This window comes from Panthera leo, chromosome A3, assembly GCF_018350215.1.
Source record: "Panthera leo isolate Ple1 chromosome A3, P.leo_Ple1_pat1.1, whole genome shotgun sequence".
NCBI lineage: Eukaryota > Metazoa > Chordata > Mammalia > Carnivora > Felidae > Panthera > Panthera leo.
Window position 1 is genome coordinate 69,433,919 of NC_056681.1, and position 25,895 is coordinate 69,459,813.

Below are 25,895 nucleotides of genomic sequence, written 5' to 3' on the forward strand. Positions count from 1 at the left end.
GTCAAACTGGCTGTTTACTTTTTAAAAATTTTTAATTCCAGGGGCGCCGGGGTGGCTCAGTCGGTTAAGCGGCTGACTTTGGTTCAGGTCATGATCTCGTGGTCCGTGAGTTCGAGCCCTGCGTCAGGCTCTGTGCTGACAGCTCAGAGCCTGGAGACTGTTTCAGATTCTGTGTCTCCCTCTCTCTGACCCTCCCCCGTTCATGCTCTGTCTCTCTCTGTCTCAAAAATAAATAAATGTTAAAAAAAATTAAAAAAATTTTAATTCCAGTTAGTTAATCATCTAAATCTACAAGTTTTGTTTTGACCCCCCTCACTCCAAATGTAAGAGGAAAATAAAACTATTAGTTCACAAATATACAGGAATGCTGGTTTTAAGCATAGGAAGAAAAGGTAGACATTAGCATGGACTTAATTGAGAATCATAGAAAAAAATTGTGGAACCCATTAAAGAAAAAAAATGAAAGACAGAAGGCAGTTTTTTTATTATAATTTCCACCATGTACCACCAAATTACTCAAAATTCCACCAATATTTTATCTCCAGAAAGATCTCTGTAAAAACGCAAACATAATATCTGAAAAGGACACCCCATTACACGTTACCAGATTGTCCTAGCTTAATTTTTCAGGTCTAGACCATAAAGCAGAAGAGGTAGAGTATTAAGAGAGAAAGTGGATTAGAAATGTCTGGTGCCATGCTCGCTGCCGACATAGAGTCTCAGGGATTTGGGGGGCGGCAGGCACACAAAGAAGGCCAAGAGACAGAAGATGGGGTACAGAGGGAGGGACAGAAAGGCAGAGTCTAGTAGAGGTAGAGGACAGGTAGGATGATGCATTTTAGTTCTTTCACAGAAAACCTAAGGTCCACCCCCAGGTGAAAATACGGCCTGTGATGAATGTGAAACGTGCATGTAACTGAGGATGCAGGGCTGCTGGCCTCCGTGCTGTGCTCAGGAGCATTCCAAATCCCAGCAGAAGGGGCGCTTCTCAATACAGGCAGCATAATGGGATCTGTCTTTGTGCGAGAGAAGGGCATAGAAGCCACTGACGCCGAATGCACAGGCAGCCAAGTTATTATGAGGACATTTGTCTCTCTAGACTTCCACAGAAAGAAATAGAGAAAGCTCCTAGGGGAGAAACACTCAAAAGCATTGCTATTTTGGCCTTCCAAAGGGGGAGGATAGCAGGTATTTCTTAAGGAGGCAGCAAAAAGGCAAAAGGGTGAAGCGTTCACTTTTACAGTTCATATTTGTGCAAGTGTATAGAAAACTCATTTAGGAGCACACAGATCCCAGAAAATCCTTAGAAAAAAAATTTTAAAATGATGAGCAAGAGTATTAATGACAAAAGGAAAGGTGGACATTAATATTATATACATATATATTTTTTTCTTAAGCAAGAAATTGTATGTAATGAACACAGTGATTTCTGTCTTTTTTTTTCTTTTTGTTTATTTTTGAGAAAAATAGAGAGCAAGCAGGGGAGGATCAGAGAGAAAGAGAGACACAGAATCTGAAGCAGGCTCCAGGCTCCGAGCTGTCAGCACAGAGCCCGATGAGGGGCTCGAACTCACGAATTGCGAGATCATGACCTGAGCCGAAGTTGGACTCTTAACAGATTGAGCCACACAGGTGCCCGGTGATTTCTGTGTTTTAAGACAAAAGGGAGATGGATTCCACTCCCTGTTTTCTAATTAGTTCAAAAGGCTTCTTAGAAATGAACATATGATATTGAGAGACAATTGTTAGGAGACACAGAGCAAGTGAATAACAACAAAGTTTTACAAGAGTGGGCTACATTTGAAAAAAAATATGTAATTTTCCCATATACCTTGTTATTCATGGAACAAGATGGATTCAGCTCAGGAGATAAAAACACTTGGAAATGCTGTCTTGCCCTTACAGGTGGTGTGAGAAGTCTGCACCAAGAGGGTGCCTGGAGGATTCTTGAGATGAGGGATTCAGTGGCTGGCATAACACCCACTCTCTCATCTGCCCCACAGAGACCGCACAGCTCAGTACACTATGTAGTCTCCACAGTGACGGTGTCTTCATTCTGACAGGTATTTCACACAATCACGCAGAAATTGAGCGTGGGGACACGGTGACTGGGTCTCCCTATTTTTATCTATGGTGTGTTAGTGCCTGCTTTGAACAAAGTATTATAAGAAAATTCTGATATGTTTTTATAAATATGCTTGTTGCAGCCAGAGTAAGATATTCACTGTAATTTTGTGATTAGCCTGGAGTTTTCTGATCACAACACCTAAATCAATCCACGGTTTTTGTACACCCCAGTGCACACACGCAAACACACACACACGGTGAATAGTTCTATTATTTCTGAGGCACTCTGATTTTCTTCTTATATAATTTTTTTAATATAAATGCTAGACATGACCCACCAAATTGATTTCAGGACCAATTAACAGGCTGTAACCCACAGTTCAAAAACTAATGATTGAGTAGTTAGTATCATAAAAGATAAGGATACTTTCCCCATAGCGCCTCATTGTCCCTTGGAGAGATAATTTTAGAGGTCTCATGGGAAGACGTAATGCAAGATCAGAGGGAAAGCGAAAGGAATATAATCCTAACCTCAACTCAAATACAATCCAGGAGGAGCTAGAAGTTTAATTTAGCTCTGGATTCAAGGTAAGAAGTTACACCGAACACATGCATATATCAGGTATCATTCGTTAAAATATTTTCAATAAAAACATAATAGAGACAACCATGAGTAAAAATCAACTACTATGCTCTCTACAGGCTTTGCCGATGCATATGCACTTATATTTTAGACTGTCTTTGTTTAAAAGATGGCAAGAAAGAAAGAGAATAGAACTTAATTTATGTGGGAATGGAAACAATTATGTTTATATTCTGAAGGTTCCCAAAGCAAAAACTGTATTTATTTTTTTTAATTATTTTTTTAAGTTTATTTATTTGAGTGAGAGAGAGAGAGAAGGAGAGAGTGGGTGAGTGAGTGTGTGAGCAGGCAAGGGGTAGAAAGAGAGAGGAGAGAGAATACCAAGCAGGCTTAGTGCTGTCAGCACAGAGGCTCGATCTCTTGAAATGTTAGATCATGACCTGAGACAAAACCAAAAGTTGGACGTTTAACTGACTGAGCCACCAGGTGCCCCTAAAAACTGTACTTGAATAATAATTACACGTTATTACTGAGTAAAACTCAGATATTTACATTATATTTTTGTTTTTTAATATTTCTATTTCTATTGTATTTCTATTTATGTCCCATTTAGCCCACACATATGCAAATGTCCTGAAGTATACACATTTCTGATAAGCGATTTGAATCCCAAATTCCTTACAGATTTTATTATTGATATGAATCAAAGGGCATTTTCACCTAAGCGAAAGACTCATCACAGAACCACTAAATTTATTTATACCAATTTAACACATACATATGATCATAGTGAAATTTTGATATTAAGGTTCCTAAGTGTCTATTTCATTACAATTGAGTTATAAAAGGGGTGGTTACCAAGAAAACATAAAATAAATACTTAAACCTTGTTTATTGATAATTAGAGACAATTGACTAGTTGCTACAGCTGTATATATCAATAGAATAGGAGAATTTTCAAAACGCTGAGTTAGGACCACATGTAAATAAAGTTTTAAGAGAATAAAAATCTAGGTATATTATTGGTTTATCCCTCTATCTTTTTCCAGACATTACACCCATTCATGTGTTCTCTTGGAATAGCTTGATTATTCCATACATTTCACCTTCTTTCACTATAATTACATTTAAAGTTTTTGGCAAATTACATTTTATGTAAACATTGCTATATTTGAGCTATTAAAATTGGTAGATGGAATTTGGGGACTTATTTGGATCAGTGTTTCATGCTTCAATATTTAAGAATCCAAAGCACCTTGTTATTTTGCCTTAAGAAATGCAATTTCAGCTAAAAAATAAATATATTTCTATACACTTGTATGACTTTTATAATCTTAATATAGAAGTCACACTAACTTATATTAATATTTAACCTGGTTGTTTTTGTTGCATATGCAAAGGGTAAGACAAAGGTGATAAATAGACAAAGTAATATTTATTTAAGAATATTCATGAAGCATTACTAATGAATTCATGCTTTATGCAAAAGTACACATTAAAGGGGAAAAACTGTTGAGAACAGTTCTGAGTTTATAAAAATGGAAATCAGCTTTCCAATTTCATCTGGTATTTATAACCTATTAGTTTCCACTTTTTTTTTTTCCATCTAATTTTTCTTGGCTATTTCACTTCCTAAAGATTAGTTTTCAGGGTGAAAAGAAGAATGGACTGAAGGGGAGATTAAAAATAAGAAAATTTGGTTTATGCTCTAAATTACTGCAAAAGTTTAAGGGACCAGGAAATGGGAGGTAGGAAATAGTGTGCTGTAATGGAGAATGGTTTTGCCGGGTCAGAGGAAACCGACTTTCATACTCTAGCTTTTGTGTAACTAAGTAGCTGGCAACCTGGACGCATACTGGATTCACCAGGACTCAATGTGGCTGTTATGAAAAATAACGGAATTGACTTGGTAGTCAAAAAGGTTCCTTTTTGAATAAAATTTTCTTAAATTACTACTTAAAATAAATTTTAGTTACATACAAATTTTATTTTTCTGTAATTCTGCTTCATTTTCTCATTGCAGAAGAGAATCAGATTCCACAAACTTACAAATTTATTTGTCAAATTCATATTGTATTAACAAATTCAAACTCAGTAACAAGGCACGATATAAGTAAGTGATAAAAGTAGAATGAAACATCAATTACATGGTATGATGCAAAATGCAAACTATAGAATTCTAATAAGATAAAAAAATGAACCATAATATTAACAATGGGAGTTTTGGATATGAGTGGATTATGAGTGAATGGTTTTCTTTCAGTTTTCTGTGTCTTTTAAAAACATAATATCATGTGATAGGTTTATAATAGGGAATGAAATAAATTTATTTAAAAACAAATGAAAAATACAATTTTAATATTGCTTTCTGCTTATTCCTATGTGTTTTCTGCTTACTTGGATTCAGCTGTGAGCCAGGAATTTCAAGAATTAAACCAGTATATGAAAAAATAAATCTTGGAACAAAATTTAAAAGTTTGATAATATCCTGTAAGGGGAAATAATGAGGAGGAAAAGGGCACATCGTGTACTATGGACAAGTGGAAAACAACAGCCGATTAGCAAAATAACCTGTCATTATCTTTCAAAATTAAAAATGCAATTGGCCCAGTGATTCTAGTTCTTAGAATCTATCCTATAAAAATTCTGATCAATATACACAAAGACCTAACATGAAAATTTTCTTTTTAAATTAGTTTCAAACAGTGAAATTTTTAAAAGTAAAAAGTCAAATGTTCATCAACAAAAGAAGGACTAAGTACACACTGATATGTTCAAACTAGGATACATGATGTCACTATGAATAATGGCTCAGAAAAAGTTTTCAGTAGGCTTTTTAAGTTACCTGATAATTGATGAAGAATGGTCTTGTGTGTATATATATATATATATATATATATATATATACACACACAGTTATTTTATATATGTAAATGTATGTATAGCTATATTGATACAAAGGAAAATACATGGAAATTTATCAAAATCAAATTATTTTAGTGGTTACCTATGACGGAGGGAATGAACTAGTGAGGGGGGGTGTGTGACATGTGAAAACTCTTACGCACTTTTTGAACTGCCTGAACATTTTCACCGATAGCATATATTTATATTTATATGTTATGTACATGCCATGTGTTAAGCACATGCACATATACCAACATACATACTCACTCATAGTAACATATGTATACACACAAATTTTTAAAATTATCCAACACAATGATGGACAGCTGTAAACATCAATCTGGTAGCATATTTTATGATTAAAATATTGAAGTTACAATATTATTGTGCAGAATTTCCAAAGGTTTCTTCTCAACACCCCACAATGATTGTCACTGCTGCTGGGTGTGGTCAGGGTCCCACGGTACAACTAACACCATAGTCCAGGGTCTGCCCTTTACACTGTTGGGCCAGGAAAGGAGATTAAGTAGATTGAGACAGCAGGTTCCATCTCTCTGGGTTTGATGGATTTACCAAGCCCATAGGACTGATGTATAAAATAATCAGTCAGGGGGCGCCTGGGTGGCTCAGTCGGTTAAGCGTCCGACTTCAGCTCAGGTCACGATCTCGCGGTCCGTGAGTTCGAGCCCCGCGTCGGGCTCTGGGCTGATGGCTCAGAGCCTGGAGCCTGCTTCCGGTTCTGTGTCTCCCTCTCTCTCTGCCCCTCCCCCGTTCATGCTCTGTCTCTCTCTGTCTCAAAAATAAATAAACGTTAAAAAAAATTAAAAAAAATTAAAAAATAAAATAATCAGTAATTGTCTACAAGATATTTAATATCACAGGATATGTAATGCTACCTGTATAGCTCTGCCAATATGAGATGCCAATTTACAATCCAAATGTTTATTCATTTATTATAGAAAATTTAATCGTTATAGAAGCCTGAATATTCATATCTTTATAACCAGTCAATTATACCTGTCTACTATGATCATACTTACAATGAAGAATTATGCTTATTATATAGTAATGGCAACTAAGTATGTCATATGTAAAATATATATGCACATGTTAACAAGGACTCAAAGAATTTGTGCAACACTCAAAATATTTTGGGGGGAAATAAAATCTATGACTTCTTTTTAAATATGTTCAAAATAAAGAAATATAAGCATCAGTTTAATAAAACAATCTATTTTATGCAAAATTGGCTCCATCTAGTCATCAGGATTGTCAAATAATTAATATGTTATTGATAAAGTGCTTCAGTTTTACCATTGATGTGTAGTGCCTTATAGACATTTATAGAAAAAATATTATAAAATTGCTTAAAACTATTTCAGTGTTTGCAACAAGTTACTAGGTAGAGGTATGGGAGGAATGTTTATAGTCAAAGAGCAAATTTAAATCAAGACCTAAACAGAGAAATCGTCTAATGGTTGTTCAAGTAGAAATGTTTCAGTGTGGTGACTCATGAATGGTGCACACAGAAATCAGTGCTGGTAATAGATAGCTAGAAAGTGCTGTTCACATCAAACAGTGATTACTATAAACCTCTAATTATGTGCTCGGGAGAGAGCCTTGTGCCTTTCCCACTGTAATTTCTAGTTCTTAAACTGGAACTCTATGACTTCAATTCAAATATCAATGGTTTCTTAGCTGTTAAATGTAGGCTTACCCATGAATAACCACTGATACAATCTGCTTTACTCTGCTGTATACAAGCAGAATTTGACAATAATAATGAATTTTCTCTTTGATTTCAATGTGAAATGATGGTTTGAAAAAAAAAAAAACTGGCAGTTTGCTACAAAAATGCTTGAGAGGATACCCTTGACTGAGCCAAAGAGCTTAACACAAATTTAAACAATATTCATGCCCCAAGAAAACAGTCATTAACCTCAGTCTAATTTTAGCACAATTCACACTTTAACTACCTGGACACAGTTATTTTATGTTCAATTTGGGAGCGAAAGAGAGAGAAAGGGGAACTCTAGAAAGGGAAGAGGGGCTGGTAAGGAAATGTTCAGTTCTAAGTCCTACAAAGTTTGCAGAGTAATGAGCCTCTTCAATCAAATTCATTAACTCAGCAACTTAGGGGTTTTTGCTCTGTTAAGTAGTTAAGCTACCCATTGAGGATATTGCCTTTCTGCAGCACTCAAATCATACACTCTGATCCAGGAAATCATGCCTGCACTTTGTATGGTTCCTCCTTTGCCAGTCGAGTGCAGCATCTGAAAATGCCATTCATGGCTCAGCCCACTAGGTCCCATGTCACTGGTCACAGACTAAGTGGGTGATGGAAGGAGTTACAGTGTGCCAGGCTGTGGCCAAAAGTAGCAGGCAAAGTGGGAGGATTAAAGTGTCTCTTTCTTTCCCATGTCACAGAATGGAAGAGGGGTCATACAGCCTAACACAATTAATGGTGCTGAAAATCAAGTTCCAGGAAGGTCTTCATCTGTAGGCAATATTTCTCATTGAACAAGGGGCTCTTATACCAATCTTTTACTAAGCAAAGGACTGACGGGCAAATTGTCAGAAACATGGGCAGTGCTGGAGACTATCTTCCTTGTCACTGCATGCTTACTGTGGCTGCACATCCCAGTCTGTAGAAAGGAGTGAATGGCTTCCCTATGATTAATTTTCCTTCTACCTACGTGTTTGCTAAATGATACAGGGTTCTCATGAATAAGTGAGGATAGCAGCTCTGTTCTCTTAAAAGCTTGTCATTTTTGTACCAGGCTTGCCACAGCTCTCTAACAATTGTGTCACTTCCTCACTGCATTTTTTTTTTTTTTTTTGACAAGTGGGCTTGGAGTATGGCATTGTATTCGTAAAAAAGGGCAGCACCTGTTATCTTACATTGTGTAAACTGCTTTCAGGAAGTAATGTGAATTCCTCACAAACTTGCATTACAACTAAAAGAGAGCTATTACTTTTCAAGTATAAAGATGATACTACTTGTTTTAGAATATGAGGGGTGGTTTGGCACTGAGCCACTCACACATTTTTATTATTTTTTCTTATACCAAATATTTAGTAAACAATTACTATTGCAAAAGAAAGTACCAGGACCAGGAATAAGACATTCTCATTCATACATAAGTTTACTTTATAAAGTGTTCGGGGAATATTAAAAATTCAGTCTGTTTTAACCCTTCCTCTGACGAAGGTAACCAAGAGTTACTGGCATCCAATTAATAGCCATGGCTTTATTCCTACTAACCTTATTATGATCAATGGTAGAAAGAATAATTCTCAGCCCTAAGCTCCCTCTACTTTAATAACAGAGAAAATGGCTCATTAAATATTTTTATATATTCAGCTAAAGAGTATCCCAAGCAAATTTCATCATCCATGAGTCAGAAAGCGGACCACACTGACCTCTTGTTGTAGAAGCCTTGTTTATCCACATTATATTAAGAATTAATTTTCGTATAGCTGCTGAATATAACTGGTGTGAAAAATGAATAAAATGAATTATTTCTTGAAATTGTAAGTTTATTAGTTTCAACTGAACTATAAATCTTAGTATTTCACCAACCTGATTCAGAAATATGCTTTAAGTAAAATAAAAGCTCATAGAGCTATTCACTCAATTTTTAAAAGGCTGCTTTATACCAAACCAATGCAGTGTGCAAATATAGAACTTAATTAAAATACTATATATAAAATATTAACAGCTGCAGTTATTAACATTGCATTAAACTCCCTTGAGCTAGGCCAACATAAAATGGACTTTCTTTTTTTCCACTCACTAAAGGGCAGAACTTGGTTTAGCGAACAAGCTTTGGTTTTTGTAGCGTTTGTCTCAATTCACTAATCTGAAATAGTAATCACATAAAAGTACTTTACCATCCAAACATCACCAAGCATACTAACTTTATCTTTCCTTTGGATTTCAACAAGAATCTGGTGTTTTATTTTCTTCCCTAATGTAAATTACACCTCTTCAGGCATGTCTCTTCCTCCCATACAGTATTGAACTTTCCAAATTAACACAAATATTCTCTGCGTTTGACCTTTCGCAATGAGGGGACAAACAGGCAGTTAATAAACCATAGGCAATTTGGAAGAATTAAAGAACTTAAACAGGAAAAAAAAAGGTAAATTTTATTTGGCTTCAGGATTAAGGTATTTAACTGATCCTTATTGTAATAGGTCATCCAAGGAACTTGGGAAACTAGACTACATCATCACCTAAGACTAGCATAAATTATGATTATCAAATGAATAATGACTGGATTTATTTTCCTTTATACTTTCTTATATATGCATATGTGTGTGTGTATACATATACATAGTCCTTTATATATGTAAATATTTGAGAGTAATTTAAAAATTTTATTATAGGTATATTTTAAGTCAAACTATATTATCCACAAGTTAATATTTCAAAGCACAAGATTAGTCAATGCTCCAATCCTCTTTTTAAGACTTCGGTTTGAAAGTTCCAAGTAGCCAGTCAACTGCTAACTTTGGTAGAAATAAGACAGGCTGGAGGACGTGAAAAGGAGGTACTCTGTTGCTGTATTTCTGTATTCCCATCAGTGTCCACTCAGCTTAAATCAGAAAAAAACAAACAGACAAAAAAAAAAAAAGGAATCTACTTTCTAATGGAATCAGTATAGTACAGCAGGAAAAGGAAAAAAGAGTTGTCTCCTCACAGTCATTTAAGACACTGTAGAGAAATGATAAAATAAGCACAGATAGCACAGGATGGTAACTAATCTTCCATGTGGAGGGAGACCAAATTTCCTGAGAGGGATGAATCAGAAATAGTCTCTGAGATAATTTGAGGATCAGAGCAATGGGTTCTGACCTTCTTTCAATTTTCCACCCTCACCAACACCTCCTTCTCAATTCTCATTCATTCCCTTTCTTTATTTTATTGGGTTATATATGTAATATATATAATATAATATAATATAATATAATATAATATATAACATATATATATTCTAGGAAGTCTGTCACATTCTTCTTGATAGATACACAGGAAAACGAGGCATGACTAAGAGTGAAACAGGACACAGTTCTGCTGCAGGGAGACTGGGAGTAATTAAGCGACAAGGGAGTCTGTGAAAGGAGCACTCACCACAGGGCTGCAGCACAGCCCTCCTAAAATAGGATGATGATCACAGATTACGAATCTGAAAGAAGCACCAAGTGTCCTCTGGACTGTGGTTCCCATACACAACTGATCATTAAGTTCCTTGGAAAGCTTTGCAAAAGTATAGAATCCTAGGTCCTATCACTGTTAATCCTGCTTCATTGAGTTTAGGAGTCAGTCAATACTGGGCCCTTCCCAATACGTTTTATAAAGGAAGAAATTCAGACTCACAAGAAATGCCTTCGTCAAGCTTACATTCAGTGGAAAATCCAGAGTAGATGGTATGGTATATAAGCAAATAAGGAAGTGCGGGAAGGGAAGAGAGGAGCGTTGTCTTCTTCCTCTTCTTAAACTTTTTTTTAACATTTATTTATTTTTTGAGAGACAGAGAAACACAGAGCAGGAGCAGTGGAGGGGCAGAGAGAGGGGGAGTCACAGAATTTGAAGCAGGCTCCAGGCTCTGAGCTGTCAGCACAGAACCGGCCATGGGGCTGGAACCCACCAACCGTGAGATCATGACCTGAGTCCAAGTCAGATGGTTAACCGACTGAGCCACCCAGGCGCCCCGAGAGTTTCTTCTATTATAAGAAGCTTATTTGATTTGTAAGTGATAAGAACAATCAGAGCATGGGAGCATAGGGTGAAGAAAGTAAAAGAAATAATATAGTTGTGCACCTAAAATAAGTTGCTTCTTCCCTTCTCCCTCTCTCTCCCCCTTTCCCTGTCTCTTCCTGGATTTCCACCAATGCGGTTTCCTCTGCCTAGGTGATCCTTGCCCTCACAAACCTAATGGTAGTCAATTCCTTAAGCCTCATAATCCACTCTCCAATTTCAGAGTAAGTAAATGTTATTTCTTCAGGCCTTCCCTACAACACTCCCTCCTTTCCCCAACCACGTGTGTGTGTGTGTGTGTGTGTGTGTGTGTGTGTGTGCATGCACACCTCCCTCCCCCCAACAGGCACATGCACACACACACACACACACACACACACACACATGCACACTTCCAGGAAAAAAGTTCAGAGAGGGAAGCCAGAGGAAAGAATCCCTATTGGTTCAATTCAAACATTAGAAAGGGAAGCTATTTGGAAGTCAACAGAGTTTTGCCAGTGTTCTTGAAATCCTACTGCATTGATTAAAGTGTTTTTGATACCACAGACCCAACTTAGACAAAAGTTAAAATAAGGACTAAAAATTACACTAAGGAATTTATATGTGGATTGGTGAATTTTCTTTTTTTCATATTTTGTATTTGCACCTCCAAACATCCAATAATATAAGCAATAATTGATAATACAGGAACCCTGAATTTTGTCATTTTCAAATTCAAGATAAAATGTCTTGCAAGATTTGGCACTTGATTATCCAATAAATGTTCATTTGAGAAGAGATTCCAGAAGCCATTTGAGCATTTGGGGTTTGATGCCCAACTGTAATGATTAATTAGCTCCTTCTGGTTCTTATATGATATGAAACAGAAATAAAAACAGAAAATTTCCTTTACCCTAAAGACAGAAATGCAGGAAATCTTAATATATCTTGGTTTTAATTCCTTTGGAGTGGCAAGGGGTAAATAGCATGTTCCAGCAGATAAACAGGTTAGAAGAAATGATAAATTACCTGACCGTCCATCTCTCTGGAAGTCCACATGATACCATTCTCCATCATTCACCTTCTTCTGTAGGGCTTTGATTTTTATTGTACCTGACCCCATGTCCAGGAGGAGGTAGAGATGGCCATCCAGCATCTCAATAGCAAAGAAGTCAACCTTTATCATCTGAGGGTGCTTGGCATCTTTTTGGTGTCTTGGCTTGCCATGGCTAAATAAGATGAGGCCATTTGGCTCTGTTGTACGGAAATCAAATGATATGGAGCCTGTTTTCTTTGCGTTCCATTTAGGCAAAGAGATGAAAGACTCTGGGGTTTCAAAGGTGATTGGGTCCAAAGTTGCAACATTCTCACATTTAAATGCTACCACTCCATGGATCTTCATCTTAGGGTCTCCTTGTTTGGCAAGACGAGATAATTCCAGTCTTACATCATTATTTTTATATACAACCTGTGGGCAGAGGATAGCAGTGAGAAACCAGGCCCATCTTTTCATATGCAGAACTTGTCTTCAGTTAAGTGACTTTCAACACGTTTGTAACACATGTAACATAATGTTTAGTGCATTTTGATATGTGAGATAGTTTTCTCAGCCAAATAAAAATCAAGTATCAACTCATTAAACAGTAACCATTCCAATCTAATTTCATTCAAATAATGTGTGTACATACACATACAAACTGGCTGCAGTTCATTCAAATAATTTGAATGGATTTGTATACAGCTTTCATTATTTCAAGCGTGTATAGAGTCAAACTTACAAGACAATTGCTTTTCTTATGATAATTCATTTATTAAATATAAAGGTTTTTCAGTTTTCCCACCATTAAAGTATTTGAAATTACTTTGTGTAACGGTCCCCTAAAATACAGGAATTCTTCTATGGTCTACATAGTCACAATGCGTATAAACTTTGTAAGATAATCACAATAAATTGAGGCAGAAAACATACTGAATTTTCTCAGAAAAATCATTAAATACAACTAAAATGCAGAAGCTCTCTTTTTCCCTGTGGCCTATATTAACAACTGTTTGAATAATGTTAGGTAACTCTGGAAATGTTATGTTTGCTCTAAATCCATTCAACCTGTATTACATGTGTTCCGTTTCACTTTAAAGTATACAAATGTAGAGCAAAGTTTGTCCTAACTCTCATTTCCCAAGGCACTTCATCTCAATGGGCTGCGTGGTTCTTTCTGACTGCTTGCTGATAGTTCTTATGGCTTTTTGGACTCCAAATGGTACACTGGACAAATCCACTGGTAGGATTCACAATATCAGGCATCTGCTATCACATCACCTTAACAAACTCGGAGCCATTCTGACATTAAGATAAAGAGAGATCCATACCCTTTCTCTATAAAATGCATACTAAGCATAATTACATTTCCAAAATACACGTCACACTGACTTAAGAGTAAATTGGCTATCTATGTCCAGTTAACTATCTAAATTATTTTAAGAAGCCATTCAAGAATTCATAGCAGCCAATACTGACAAGTTCTAAATTCATTTATATTTATATAATAGAAAAAATAAGACAGCCTGTGTCTGATTAGTGCTATAAAGTTAACAGGTCAATATAGCAAACCTGTGGCAAAACTAAACTGAGCCAATGGTTAGTGTCGCTAATGAATTTCCTGATATAGTGTGTTAATGGATACTTTATTTTTCAGAGTAAGAGTGTAGGCCTTGGTATCAGACTGAGTTCAAATGCTAGCTCAAGCATTACCTAACTGCATGATCTCCCCAAGCCTTACTTTTCTCCCTTTTAGGGAGATAGCATCTTACAGGATGATTGTGATGGTTAAAGAAGAAAATGTATGCAAGTGAGAGAATCTACATAAAGGCAATCATCCAATGCCAGGCACATTGTAAGATTTCAATAAATATCAACTACATCAAACTGCATGATAATAAATACCATCATCTTGTAGACACAGAAATAATGGTGGTAAATTAATCTATTATAAGGAAATGTTTAGAAATTAAGCACATACTTGGGACGCTTGGGTGGCTCGGTGGGTTAAGCATCTGACTCTTGATTTCTGCTCAGGTTTGTGAGTTCGAGCCCCACATTGGGCTCTGACAGGTGGAGCCTGCTTGGGACTCTCTCTCTCCCTCTCCCCCGACCCTCTCAAATAAACTTAGAATGAAAAAGAAATTTGGCACAAACATATAATTGGTATTTTATACCTGATTTGTGCCTACCAAATAAGCCGCATCTTTCCAATGCTAGTCCCATTTCGGTTTACCTTTATCTTGAAGGAGGATTATTATAAAGAATAACATACCAAATTATTCTTTGAGAAAATATGTGTAACTGTTCAATAAGTGTAGATTGACCACAAAAGAAGAGAAAATGGACTTAAGCAATAACAAAAACAAATTAGATTAATTCTTCAATATACTTTCTTGAAGAGAGAAAGAGCTATTAAGCCTTGGGAAAGTTGATTCAAGATTGTCTTTCTTTGGGGATCTTTAGAAGTGGAGAAAATGATTTCCATGGATGACAGTCCCAAGTTTTATAACCTCTCACCATGACTTTCAAGCTATCCAAGCCTGTATTTTTTTCACGTTTCCTGGTGATTTATATTTTATTATCTGGAGATTCCCTTAACAAAGGTAGTGATCAGGAACGAGTATAATATTTTCTGACCCAATTGATGCAGATGATAAGGTTGACCTATGCTAACACATTGCCCGTGAAATAGAACCACTGCCACAGAGTTGGGTGTTTCTGACGTGAGTAAGTAGGTATATGAATGCACATACTGCCTCATGAGTCCAAAATCAGCTACGAAAAACTGAAGGATGTGGGGTTGGGGCAATTCTAGCTACAGATTTCAGTAAGTGATTTACAATCTCATGAGTGAATTGGATACCCCGGGGAAAGGGAGGTTCGAGAAGATGGAGAAGAAAAGCAGGGATTCCCATGATCACATAACTTAGGGTTAGCCATGCACACACACACACCTCCTCCAACTCCTCCCTACCCCACCAAAAAGATGATGGATCTCCACCACAATCTATGCTTTGTGCAGACAGGGTCCTTGCTCACCATAGCCAAGCACCAAGATTAGTACCTGGCACAAAGTAGACACTCAATAGTTTCTAAGAATTGAATAAAATTCTTCCTTCACTTTTTAAACTTAGTCCCAGATTATAGACTATCATTAACAATACTTACAAATGCAGTTAAGTAAAGCAGAATATGGTATTGCAGACCAGTCTCACACACTCGCTGCTATTTTGAGCTTATTTCTCCAGAAAATGTGGAAACTTCTGTGCATGTTCACTTATAAATGGTAAGCTGGTTTATGTATTGGAAAACTTCACCTTCAAAATCATATTGTAGGGTTTAAATTACTTTTTGAATGAAAAACACCCGAGTTAAAATTCTCCAGAGGTAGAATCATTTTCCTGGAAGAAGTATCTTGACGAGAAGCAAAATGATGTTTTCTTTTTTTTTTTTCCCCCCTTCCTATTTTGTATTCTTTGAAAGGCAACTCCAGAAGACAGAAAAGCAATTTTGGATAGGCAGGCTGATAGCTCTCAAAACTACACTGCTCCTTCATCTGACCCAGATTCCATAATCACCCTACTTTTTGAAAGTTAGGCTTAGTCTTAAAATGACCTGAATGTAGTTCAATTATAATAATAAGTAGACTGCAAGCACTCCAAATTTTCCAAAAATTCATGTGTAAGCTATTTTTTGCTTCTTTCTGAGATAATATGGCTCTCAATAATTTATAATTATTCATATATCTTTTTAATTTATGTCAAAAGTTGTAATTTATTTAATAGTTACAACTTTCAAAAAATATCGATATACTCTAACGTCCTGACAATTAGATAATATTATTGCACATTCATTTGGATCAGTTCATAAAATCAAGATTTCTTTGAGGATATTGATTTTTCTTTTTTTTTTTTTTTTTTTGAAAAGTAATTCAAAATGTTGCATTTCATTTCTCTGCTTCATGGGCTCATATCATAAATCCCACAGGGATAAAAACATAAGAAACACTAGGTTTTTTGTTATTTATTTATTTATTTAGCTGCCATATAATTTCCACATTTTGATATGATGACCTTTTCCTTTCAACATTTGTTAAAATTTTAAAAATGTCCCTCACACTTAAATATGCAAAAATAGGAGCAATATGTTTGTATTTTTATATCCCTAGGTTTGGATTTTGAGGTAAGCTGTCATTGAGTATTTTATTTGATCTTGATATCAATCTTTTTTAAAAAGGGAAGTAAATAGGCTAAAAAATAAAAAAAAATAATAGTAAGTTTGAGAGTCTGGGTATAGACTTGGCTTAATCACAAAGCTAGTATCTAAGTTCAGTTGCCTATCCTCTCTATCTCTCAGTTTCTTAATTTTATATATAAAACATATATATCTAAAAAGGAAAAAACACGTCATGTCTATAAATCCTTGAGCCTCCACCCCCCCACCCCCGCCACCCCCTGTCAATCTATGTGATTTGGGACAAAGGTAAAAGATGTTCTATTGTTCCTTCTCTTTTTCTAGCATTTTTCCAGTTGTGGTTTTGATGTCAGGATATTGCTCTCTATTCGGGGATATACTGAGACACTAATCCGTTAGGTAAAGGGAATATGCACCTACATCTTTAGGTACACAGACACACATTAAGCATCATATGTATCTAAGGTTTGTACAGATGGTCCTGGAGAACTGGTGGCTGATAGATAAGGCCCTTCCACAGGAAGTGGCAGTGTGTGAAATAAGCAGATCAGTAGGAACACATTTGCTACTCACACAATGACTTTTTGTTGTTACGAATAAACGTTTCAGCTTAGAAATTTTCATGAGGCTCTTGAATTAATTAACATGCACTGATCAAGTCAGTTCGTGTCTTAACTAGAGAGTATACATACAGGGTGATGAAATGGGTACCGAGCTTAAAATCAAGGAGTGATGCAGGGATGTAGACTCAGTTGTGACCTCCCTGAGAACTTGAATGGCTTATTCTAATCTGAGCTTGGATTCTCTTCCATTCTTGAGAATAGTAACAAAGAAGGGCCAAGAATTTGGTTCTCACGATTTCCAAGAGAACTGCAGCTCACCCACTTGCAATCCTGTGACCTTGCACAAGTCCTTCAATCCCACAGAGACTCAGTTTAATCTGTAAAATGGAATAATCATATCTACCACATTAGGGTCATTGTAAAAAATAAATTATATTTCAATGGAAGTGCTAAAAACAGGGCCTGGCACAGAGTAAGTGCCCAAGTGACTATCAGCTGGCTGCTCTTGTTCATGTTGTTATTATCATAAATACCAATATTATTATTCTGAGAGCGAATGAACGGAGCTGTAACAAAGGTAACAGCTAACAGGGCACATAGTAGCTGACTGCTGTTTTCAAGTAATTAACAGGACTGCAACCAGAAGGATCAAAGAGATCAAAGCAGACTAGGGCTTCTTTTTGTATCCTGATACTTATATTGCAGTTTGAAGGCTTGGTCTATAGATAAGGTTTCTTAGCTAGAAAAATACATAGGAAGCTAGGGAGCCTGGGGCTTTTATTTTCACTCCTGAGAGAACTTCTGTGGCATCTGATATCAACAAAAAACACCACCGTCACCACAACAAGAATCAGCTAAGATTTATTGAGTACTTATCTTCTGTCAGACCCTGTCGTAAGAAATTTATACGTATAATGTGTTTACTCCTCACAAGCATCCTAAGAAATAGAAAACATTATCCTATTTTATCAATAAATATATGGAGGCACAGAACTCGCTGAATGTCTTTTATCATGCTCATGCCAAATACTGTGAAAAGCTAACGATGTTAACTTCAAACTCTGTGTTTGTCTCGCAGGAAATTTCATTTACAGTTTTCACTTGTAATTCCACTTATGGTTTTGATAGCAGTTGCTAAGCAGGAGATTCACAATCAAACAGCTATTTGCCACCATGCAAAAGGAAGATCTTGCTATGAGTTACATGACAGTATTTTTCCTTCCATTTGTCCTCATTAAAATATCTCTAAAAATTTTGTTAACCTTTTTATTTATTTTTGAGACAGAGAGAGACAGAGCATGAGCCAGGGAGGGGCAGAGAGAGAGGGAGACACAGAATCTGAAGCAGGCTCCAGGCTCTGAGCTGTCAGCACAGAGCCCGACGCGGGGCTCAAACTTGTCAACCATGAGATCATGACCTGAGCCAAAGTCGGACACCTAACCGACTGAGACACCCAGGCGCCCCTAAAATATCTCTAAATGAATCAAAGATCACAACTGAGCAAGAGTGTGTTTTTGTGTGGCTATTGATTAAAATGACTCTTCAGGGGCGCCTGGTGGCTTGGTCAGTTAATCATCCGACTTCGGCTCAGGTCATGATCTCACGGTCCGTGAGTTCGAGCCCCATGTCGGGCTCTGTGCTGACAGCTCAGAGCCTGGAGCCTGTTTCAGATTCTGTGTCTCCCTCTCTCTCTGCTCCTCCCCTGTTCATGCTCTGTCTCTCTCTGTCTCAAAAATAAATAAACGTTAAAAAACTAAAAAAAATAAATAAAATAAAATGTCTCTTCAAATCCAGTTTAAGTAATGGGGCTTACTTCTGTTTCTAGAACTATAGTGTAGTTTTTCAACAGGTATGCCTTTTTGGATATATATAATACTAGGATATATATAATAAAATATTAGAATTAAAGTATGAGAATAAACCAGTTTATTTTCTCACAAATGTTTATTTGATTATTAAAGAAAGTAGAAAATTAAACAGATTTTCTCCAATGTTCCTGCCACCACGAAGACACAATTGTAAGAGTGGAGTAGAGGCAAAGTGGTCACTTTTTTTAGAAAAAATCACTGCACTCATTATCGTCCTTTTACCCAAGATCAAGTTTCCTATGCTGTTCACTTTATTACACTGAGAGCCTAGCACAGAACGTGCTTGGAATAAAAAGATGAAGAAAAAAAAAAAACAGTTTGTTGAACTTAACTGACTAAGGGACTAATAGGATTTGAGCTTTTCTGAGAATGTCCCACCACAGAAGTGTCCATTTATAATGTGAATATGCACAGTTGAGGCAGCTGTGCGTCCAGCTGCAGGGCGTGAGTCAGAGAAGAAGTAGCAGACAGGAAATGCACATGCTCTGTTCAGAGTAGCCCAATATCACTTTAAAAACAATACCAAGAGGGGCACCTGGATGGCTCAGTCGGTTAAGTGTCTGTCTTCAGTTCAAGTCATGATCTCACAGCTCATGAGTTCAAGCCCCGCATCAGGCTCTGTGCTGACAGCTCAGAGCCTGGAGCCTGCTTCAGATTCTGTGTCTCCCTCTCTCTCTGCTCTTTCCCTGCAAGCACTCTGTTCTCTCTCTCTCTCTCAAAAATAAATAAACAATAAAAAAAAGTTTTAAACAATACTTAGCATTCAGGAAATTTGATTTAGAAGAGTTACATAAGAAATTTTGAAAGATAAGAAAGTTCTCATTTGGGGGTGGGGAGGGCAGAGTTGGTGTTTTCCCCCCATAATCTAATCCTATTCAGAGATTATGTGCAGATAAAATTTTCAACTAAATTGAAATTTTCCCCCTACCTAAATAAATAAACTAATTGGGGAATGTAAAAACAGATGACAATAACATCATTTCTCAATAAAGGCATGTGACTCATTAATTTCAAACCAAAAATTAGTTGAAAGTTGGAAAGGACTAAAAATAACAATATTTTATTTAAGCAATGTAGAGAAAGAAATCTTTTTGCTTACTTTCAATTAAACATGATCAACTACATCTGATTCATGAAAAGAAGCTTTGAAAAGCAAAAGAAAATACCCTCTTGCTTTCCCCTTCCTTTATTCTATCCTCAGTGAACTGCCTAAAGTTATTTAGACAACCTTGGGCACCATCTGTACAAGTTAGCCATGGGAGCAAAAGACTGTGTTGTCCCGGGGTTAACAGCTCTATTTAATGAAGCTTTCAGTGGCATATGGGTGTGTGGCAAAAGAACTTGAGTTCTACTAAATAGGAATGTTTCTTTTTCTCCCATTAAAGATTTAGTAATTCAGCAATGTCTTTGGGGGGAAAAAATGGAAAAAGGAACCACTATTTCAATTACATGAGAGCTGAGATGCCAAGTTAAAAAGTAAAAGCTGAAAACTAGATCAATCCTCCTATTTTCAGATGAGGAAACTGAGGTTCTTCAGATAAGCTAAGGGACCGTGTCTCAGTTGGCAGCAAGCTCTGATCATGAACAAGTATCGAGGAATTCAGTGTTTTGTTCCTTTTTGACTGTGTTAAAAAACAAACAAATGGAACGATGGGCCGTCTCTACCGGAGGCATCGGATATGAGAGGCCCTTGAGCAATTACAAATGAAGAGCTGCCGTCTTTTCCGCAACATGGCAGAAAGGGAACTGTAACGGATTTAAAGGCAATTCTATCTTTAAAACCGTGATAGCTTCGCAATAAGCTGGCACTCAAATATAAAAATAAAAGTCCTGAGGGGAAATATTCTTACAGTTATTTCCCCTACTAATGGCGTTTTAAAAGACACTGGAAAAGTTAACTAGAAACAATAAACTTGCAATGTTTACTGCTATTTTGCAACCAAGTGACGAAGATATTTTCAGCATCAGCCTTTCATGATCTTGCAGAATGTAACATCATAAATGAGGGTTTAAAGCTTCTGTTCCAAACTGGCAAAAGACAATGCATGCCCACTTTATCCCAAAACTTTTTAAAGCCTCTGCTAGCCTCAATGAAGGAAAAGAGGCCACTTTATTGTTTTTTTTAAGGGAACCTATATTCCCATGAACCAAGGATGATTATCTTTGAACTGATAATAACAAAAATAGTGGCATTGGCATCAAATGTTATGTCCGGATGAACCAATTCATGTTCTTTTGCATGAGCTCAGCAAAGCTTTCTCATTATCTAATTTCATATTTTTCTAAAGGGGTAGCTATTAGTATATAATATACCATCCAGTACATGTATGTTCATGGTAAGGATGGATATATGTATATATTTAAAATACCATATACGATACAGTTGGTCCTTTTTACTTTGATTTACCATAACATGCTGTATGCTATTTTAGATATGCCAAAGTTCTAACATTCGATTCTACTGTTGCCTTTTTTTTTTTTTTTTTTTTTAACTTAGAGACAGAGAGAGTGGGGAGGGACGAGATGGGCAGAGAGGAAGAGAGAGAGAGAGAGAGAGAGAGAGAGAGAGAGAGAGAGAGAGAATCCCAAGCAGGCTTCATGCTCAGCATGGAACCCAAAGTGGGGCTTGATCCCGTGACTCGGATCAGGATGACCAGAGCCAAAATCAAGAGTCTGTATGTTCAACTGACTGAGCCACCCAGGTGCCCCAGATTCTACTATTACTTTTTGATTGTGTTCATTACTTTTTGGCTTAGGAAGTCCTCCCCCAAGAGAGATTTGATAAACATATTATTACATACAATATTTGTTACTTAATTTTATATGTGCTTGTGAGGGTGTATAACTTTTTAATCTTTTTGAAAGTATTTTTCTTCTTTTTTGAGATGAAGATCCAAATTGAGTCCCCCTGCCCAGATAGTTAACTTATTTAAGCCAGCACATTTCTTGAATAATTTCTCTTTTTTTTTATTGATTTGTAAGACCTGCCACATTTTTAAATTCTTAGATATACTGTACAAGGTTCTGTTCCTGAGCATTCTATTGTTCATTAGTTTTCTTTCTTTCTTTCTTTCTTTCTTTCTTTCTTTCTTTCTTTTTCTTTCTTTCTTTCTCTTTCTTTCTTCCTTCCTTCCTTTCTTGTCAATCTCCACTTCATTTAATTATCATGTCTTTATAGTGTGTTCTAATATATGTTAGGTCTGTCCTACTAAGCCATTTACATTAATTATTCTAATGACGTTTATATATCATATCATATAGTTTTGTTTCCTGTATAGATAAGATAAATATATAGAGCAGAACTATTGTAGTTGCTCTGATTTAGCTTTCCAAAATATAGACCGCTAAAGCTGGTGGCAAATTATTCATTCAAACTCACTTAAAGAGACTTCTGAATAGCAAAAGGAAATTACATCTTGCTTAGAATTACATTCCTATTAGTATAATTATTTGTAAAGTTATCATCCATAAGTGATTATAATAATTTCGATTTTAACACATCAGAGAATCTGGCCCAAGAAAAGCATATTATTTATTAGTTGGAAGATAGATATACAATTGTAGAGAAAAATAAAATCAGGGAAAAATGCAACTATAAACACACTAATTCCAATTCAATAATCACAAGGCCTGATGGAGTTTCTTGCAGTAAAATGCCAGGAGTGGGTGGCCAGTCCATTGGAGAGATTTGGAGGACAGGCTACATGACTCTCAGCACAGGAGAAAGCAAAGTGTGGTCCACTTTATTATGGCTCTCTTCAACAGGCCAGGCCACTTGCCTGAGGACACACAGCTAGTGTCAGGCTAGTAAGTAGTGGACAAGACAGAATCTGAATGCCTGTCTCCAGACTGGGAAATAAACTGTATATCTTGTTTGTTTTCTTTCCATAGGGCTGTTTTTATGATAATTAAGTTTCCTGCAGCAATAAAAGCCATACAACTCTATTAAACCTTATTGACTTGAGATTTCAAGATCTGATTATCAAATTGTTTATCAGTCCCCTCTCTTGCCCTGGCTGGCCGGCCTTTCCTTCTTAATCACACGACTCCCTGAGCACCCACAAAGGAAACAAGGGAAGCTGATATTTAAGACAGCTAAAGCTGCTGTTTTTCACACTCACAATAAAACTATTTTTCAAACTAGACTTGTTACTAAGAAGTTGTGTATAAATATGCCCTGTAATTTTAATATTATCTGAAGGCAATGCTTTGTATGATACATACATATAGATGTGAATACAGATTCAAACAGCCTTAGGTTTGAATTCCTGCTCTGATACTTAACTACACTGCCCTGGGGAAGTTCTCTAGTTTCTCTGAAGTAGTTTCTCCCCTTTTTCAAATGAGGTTAACATTTATGTTATAGTATTATTTAAGCAATACAGTACTAGGTGCTTGGTCTTGGGCACTGAGTAAAGAGTAGCTGTTATTGTTATTATTATGATCTTAAATGTATAAGACAGGAATGCTGGTCATTTAAATAAATAAGTGGCTGCTTCTCCAAAAGCATACTTTGAAGTAATTAATCACCCTCAAATCCTCATGTTTACCTGATTGCTTCCCAAATTTCATAACTTGGTTTCTTATTTCCATGAACTTTACATTTTGAAAGATTTAGTCTACTAAACAAAAAGTATTCATTAAGGAATACTTTGTAATTTTGAATTCAGCAAAGGAATAATAAGATGGCCTCTATAATCACACTGAGTTGATAGAACTACGGCCTGATGCAAATAGCTGTTTTATTTAGATTGCATTAAGAGTGGGTCAGTATGTATCCTTTCCTAGATTTGTTGAAATACTGGGAGTGCACAACTCTTCTTCATTTCTAATTTCAAAGACCCCCCAAAAGCATAGAAACTCCAGGTTGTGAACTGTTACTTTTCAATTATGGCTGCTCGGCACTGGGGTATTTCTTCTTAATGCATTCTTTAATTATTTCCTTTGGAAGGTCCCTAGTGCTTCAAATGTCAGATGGGTTGTGCCTTTTGCCAAGGGTTGCTTAGTTAACTGTTTATTTAATGAATGGGGTTTTATGTGCAGTTGAATTTCTCATGGCACACGTTAGGAGATTCTTGGCAGAATTTAAATTGGAGAACTGAGAAACATATTGGCTCTACGGAAGCTCAATCAGCTCCCAGGCAGGAGCAGGGTCTTTGCCAAGGAAAATTCACTAAAATAAAAAATGCAAAGACCAAACTCACACACGATGCAAGGAAAACTGACTGTGGTGTCTAGGATTAAACGAATGCTGGATCCAGGTATCTCAGGTGGCCTGAATGGAACTGAAGAGAATGCTGGACAATTTCAGTTGAGAAATAGGAATGAAATCCCTTCCTTTATTTTTTTTAATGTTTATTTATTTGGAGGAGGGGGCAGAAAGGGAGAGAGGGAGGGAGAGAGAGAAAATTCCAAGCAGGCTCTATGCTGTCAGCGCAGAGCCCAATGCTGGGCTCAAACTCATGAATGGTGACATCATGGCCTGAGCTGAAATCAAGAGTTCAACACTCAACCAACTGAGCCACTCAGGGGCTTTGGAGGATGACAATATGGTTAAATTTCTTAATTGCTTGGGATACTCAATTAGCTGCTAAGAAAAAGATCATGGAGTCTTATGTAATTTCTTGTGTTTCTTCCTTATAGAGATGAGTCTAAATCTATTTTTATGTTATGGAAAGATATGATCAGTTTATTCATTTCAAGTAAGAAAGAGTAATTTTTTTTAATGCTGCAGCAGCAGTGACTAAATATCCTAGACCAAATATCCAGATGGCTATATTTTTTAAATGGATTGGCCAGGAACTTAGATATTGTATAAGCATCAGTTACCAGGTATGCTTCCTTTGAGGACTGGGAAGAAAAAAAAATGCTCTGAAATGTTATGTAGGCTTTGAAAAGTCCCAAATCTGTTAAAACATTTTTTTGGTTATTTTATATCATTATTATTATCATTATTATCTTTTTTTTTTTTTTTTTTTTTTTTACCCAGGAGTACTACAAAATAAGTACTACTCAGAGGATCAGAGATTTTTTAAAATTAAACACAAGTTTGGGGGCTCCTGGGAGACTCAGTTGGTTAAGCGTCCGACTTTGGCTCAGGTCATGATCTCGCGGCTCATGGGTTTGAGCCTCGCGAAGGGTTCTGTGCTGTCAGCTGGGAGCCTGGAGCCTGTATTGGATTCTGTGTCTCCTTCTCTCTCTGTTCTGTCTCTCTCTCAAAAATAAATGAACATTAAATTTTTTTAAAAAAAATTAAACAGAAGTTTGAGAAAATAAAGATAAGGATGTATATTTCGTAATGTAGGATGGGCAGCATGAGCCTACTTGCTGTTGCCAGGTGACTATCCAGTCTTGTGTGGAAGGAAGGCCTGCTGCAGTCATCTCCTCCAGGTATCACTGTCATCAGCTCCTTCCTGCAGTTCTGTACGCTCTGCCAGCTCATGTACCACCCCCTTTCCCTCTCTGGAAGAGCAATTTCCAGAATTAGCCTAGTTCTCACTCTCTACTGGCTTACTGGAGGCTGCCTGAATCTTGGGTGATCAGAGGCCTGGCTGGCTCCCTAGGTTCCTATCTGTTTGGGTCATTTTCTTGCATATTAAGACACTGGGCTCAACAGCACATAAATGCTAATCTGATGATAGGTTGGCTACCCCTCAGGTGGCTAAATGGACACAAGTGTTCTCTTCTTTAGGCCTAATGGCTTGGCTGTCAGTATCCTGCTCAGGACTAAACCACTACCCTATCAGGCGGTTCACTGGGTTTGTCCATCTATACCCACTTGCTCCTAATCGTCCTTGATTAGCAAGTATGTTGCCTGATATATATTAGTATGAGTTGTAATAGCACCAGTAACCAACCATTAAGCACCTTCTATGTGCCCCATGCATTTTTAGCTACATTACATATATGCTCCTATTTCTCATAATTTTTA

The 25,895-nt window shown here is 36.7% G+C and overlaps 1 protein-coding gene across 19 annotated transcripts in view; it reads right to left on the reverse strand.

The window, feature by feature from the left end:
• NRXN1 (neurexin 1) overlaps window positions 1-25,895 on the reverse strand; it is a 1,135,337-nt gene that overhangs the window by 629,468 nt on the left and 479,974 nt on the right. For all 19 annotated transcript variants that reach the window (XM_042932252.1, XM_042932251.1, XM_042932247.1 and 16 more), the window contains one exon: window positions 12,330-12,768. In XM_042932252.1, the coding sequence (XP_042788186.1) occupies window positions 12,330-12,768 (439 nt within the window). The remainder of the gene's footprint in view (window positions 1-12,329; window positions 12,769-25,895) is intronic.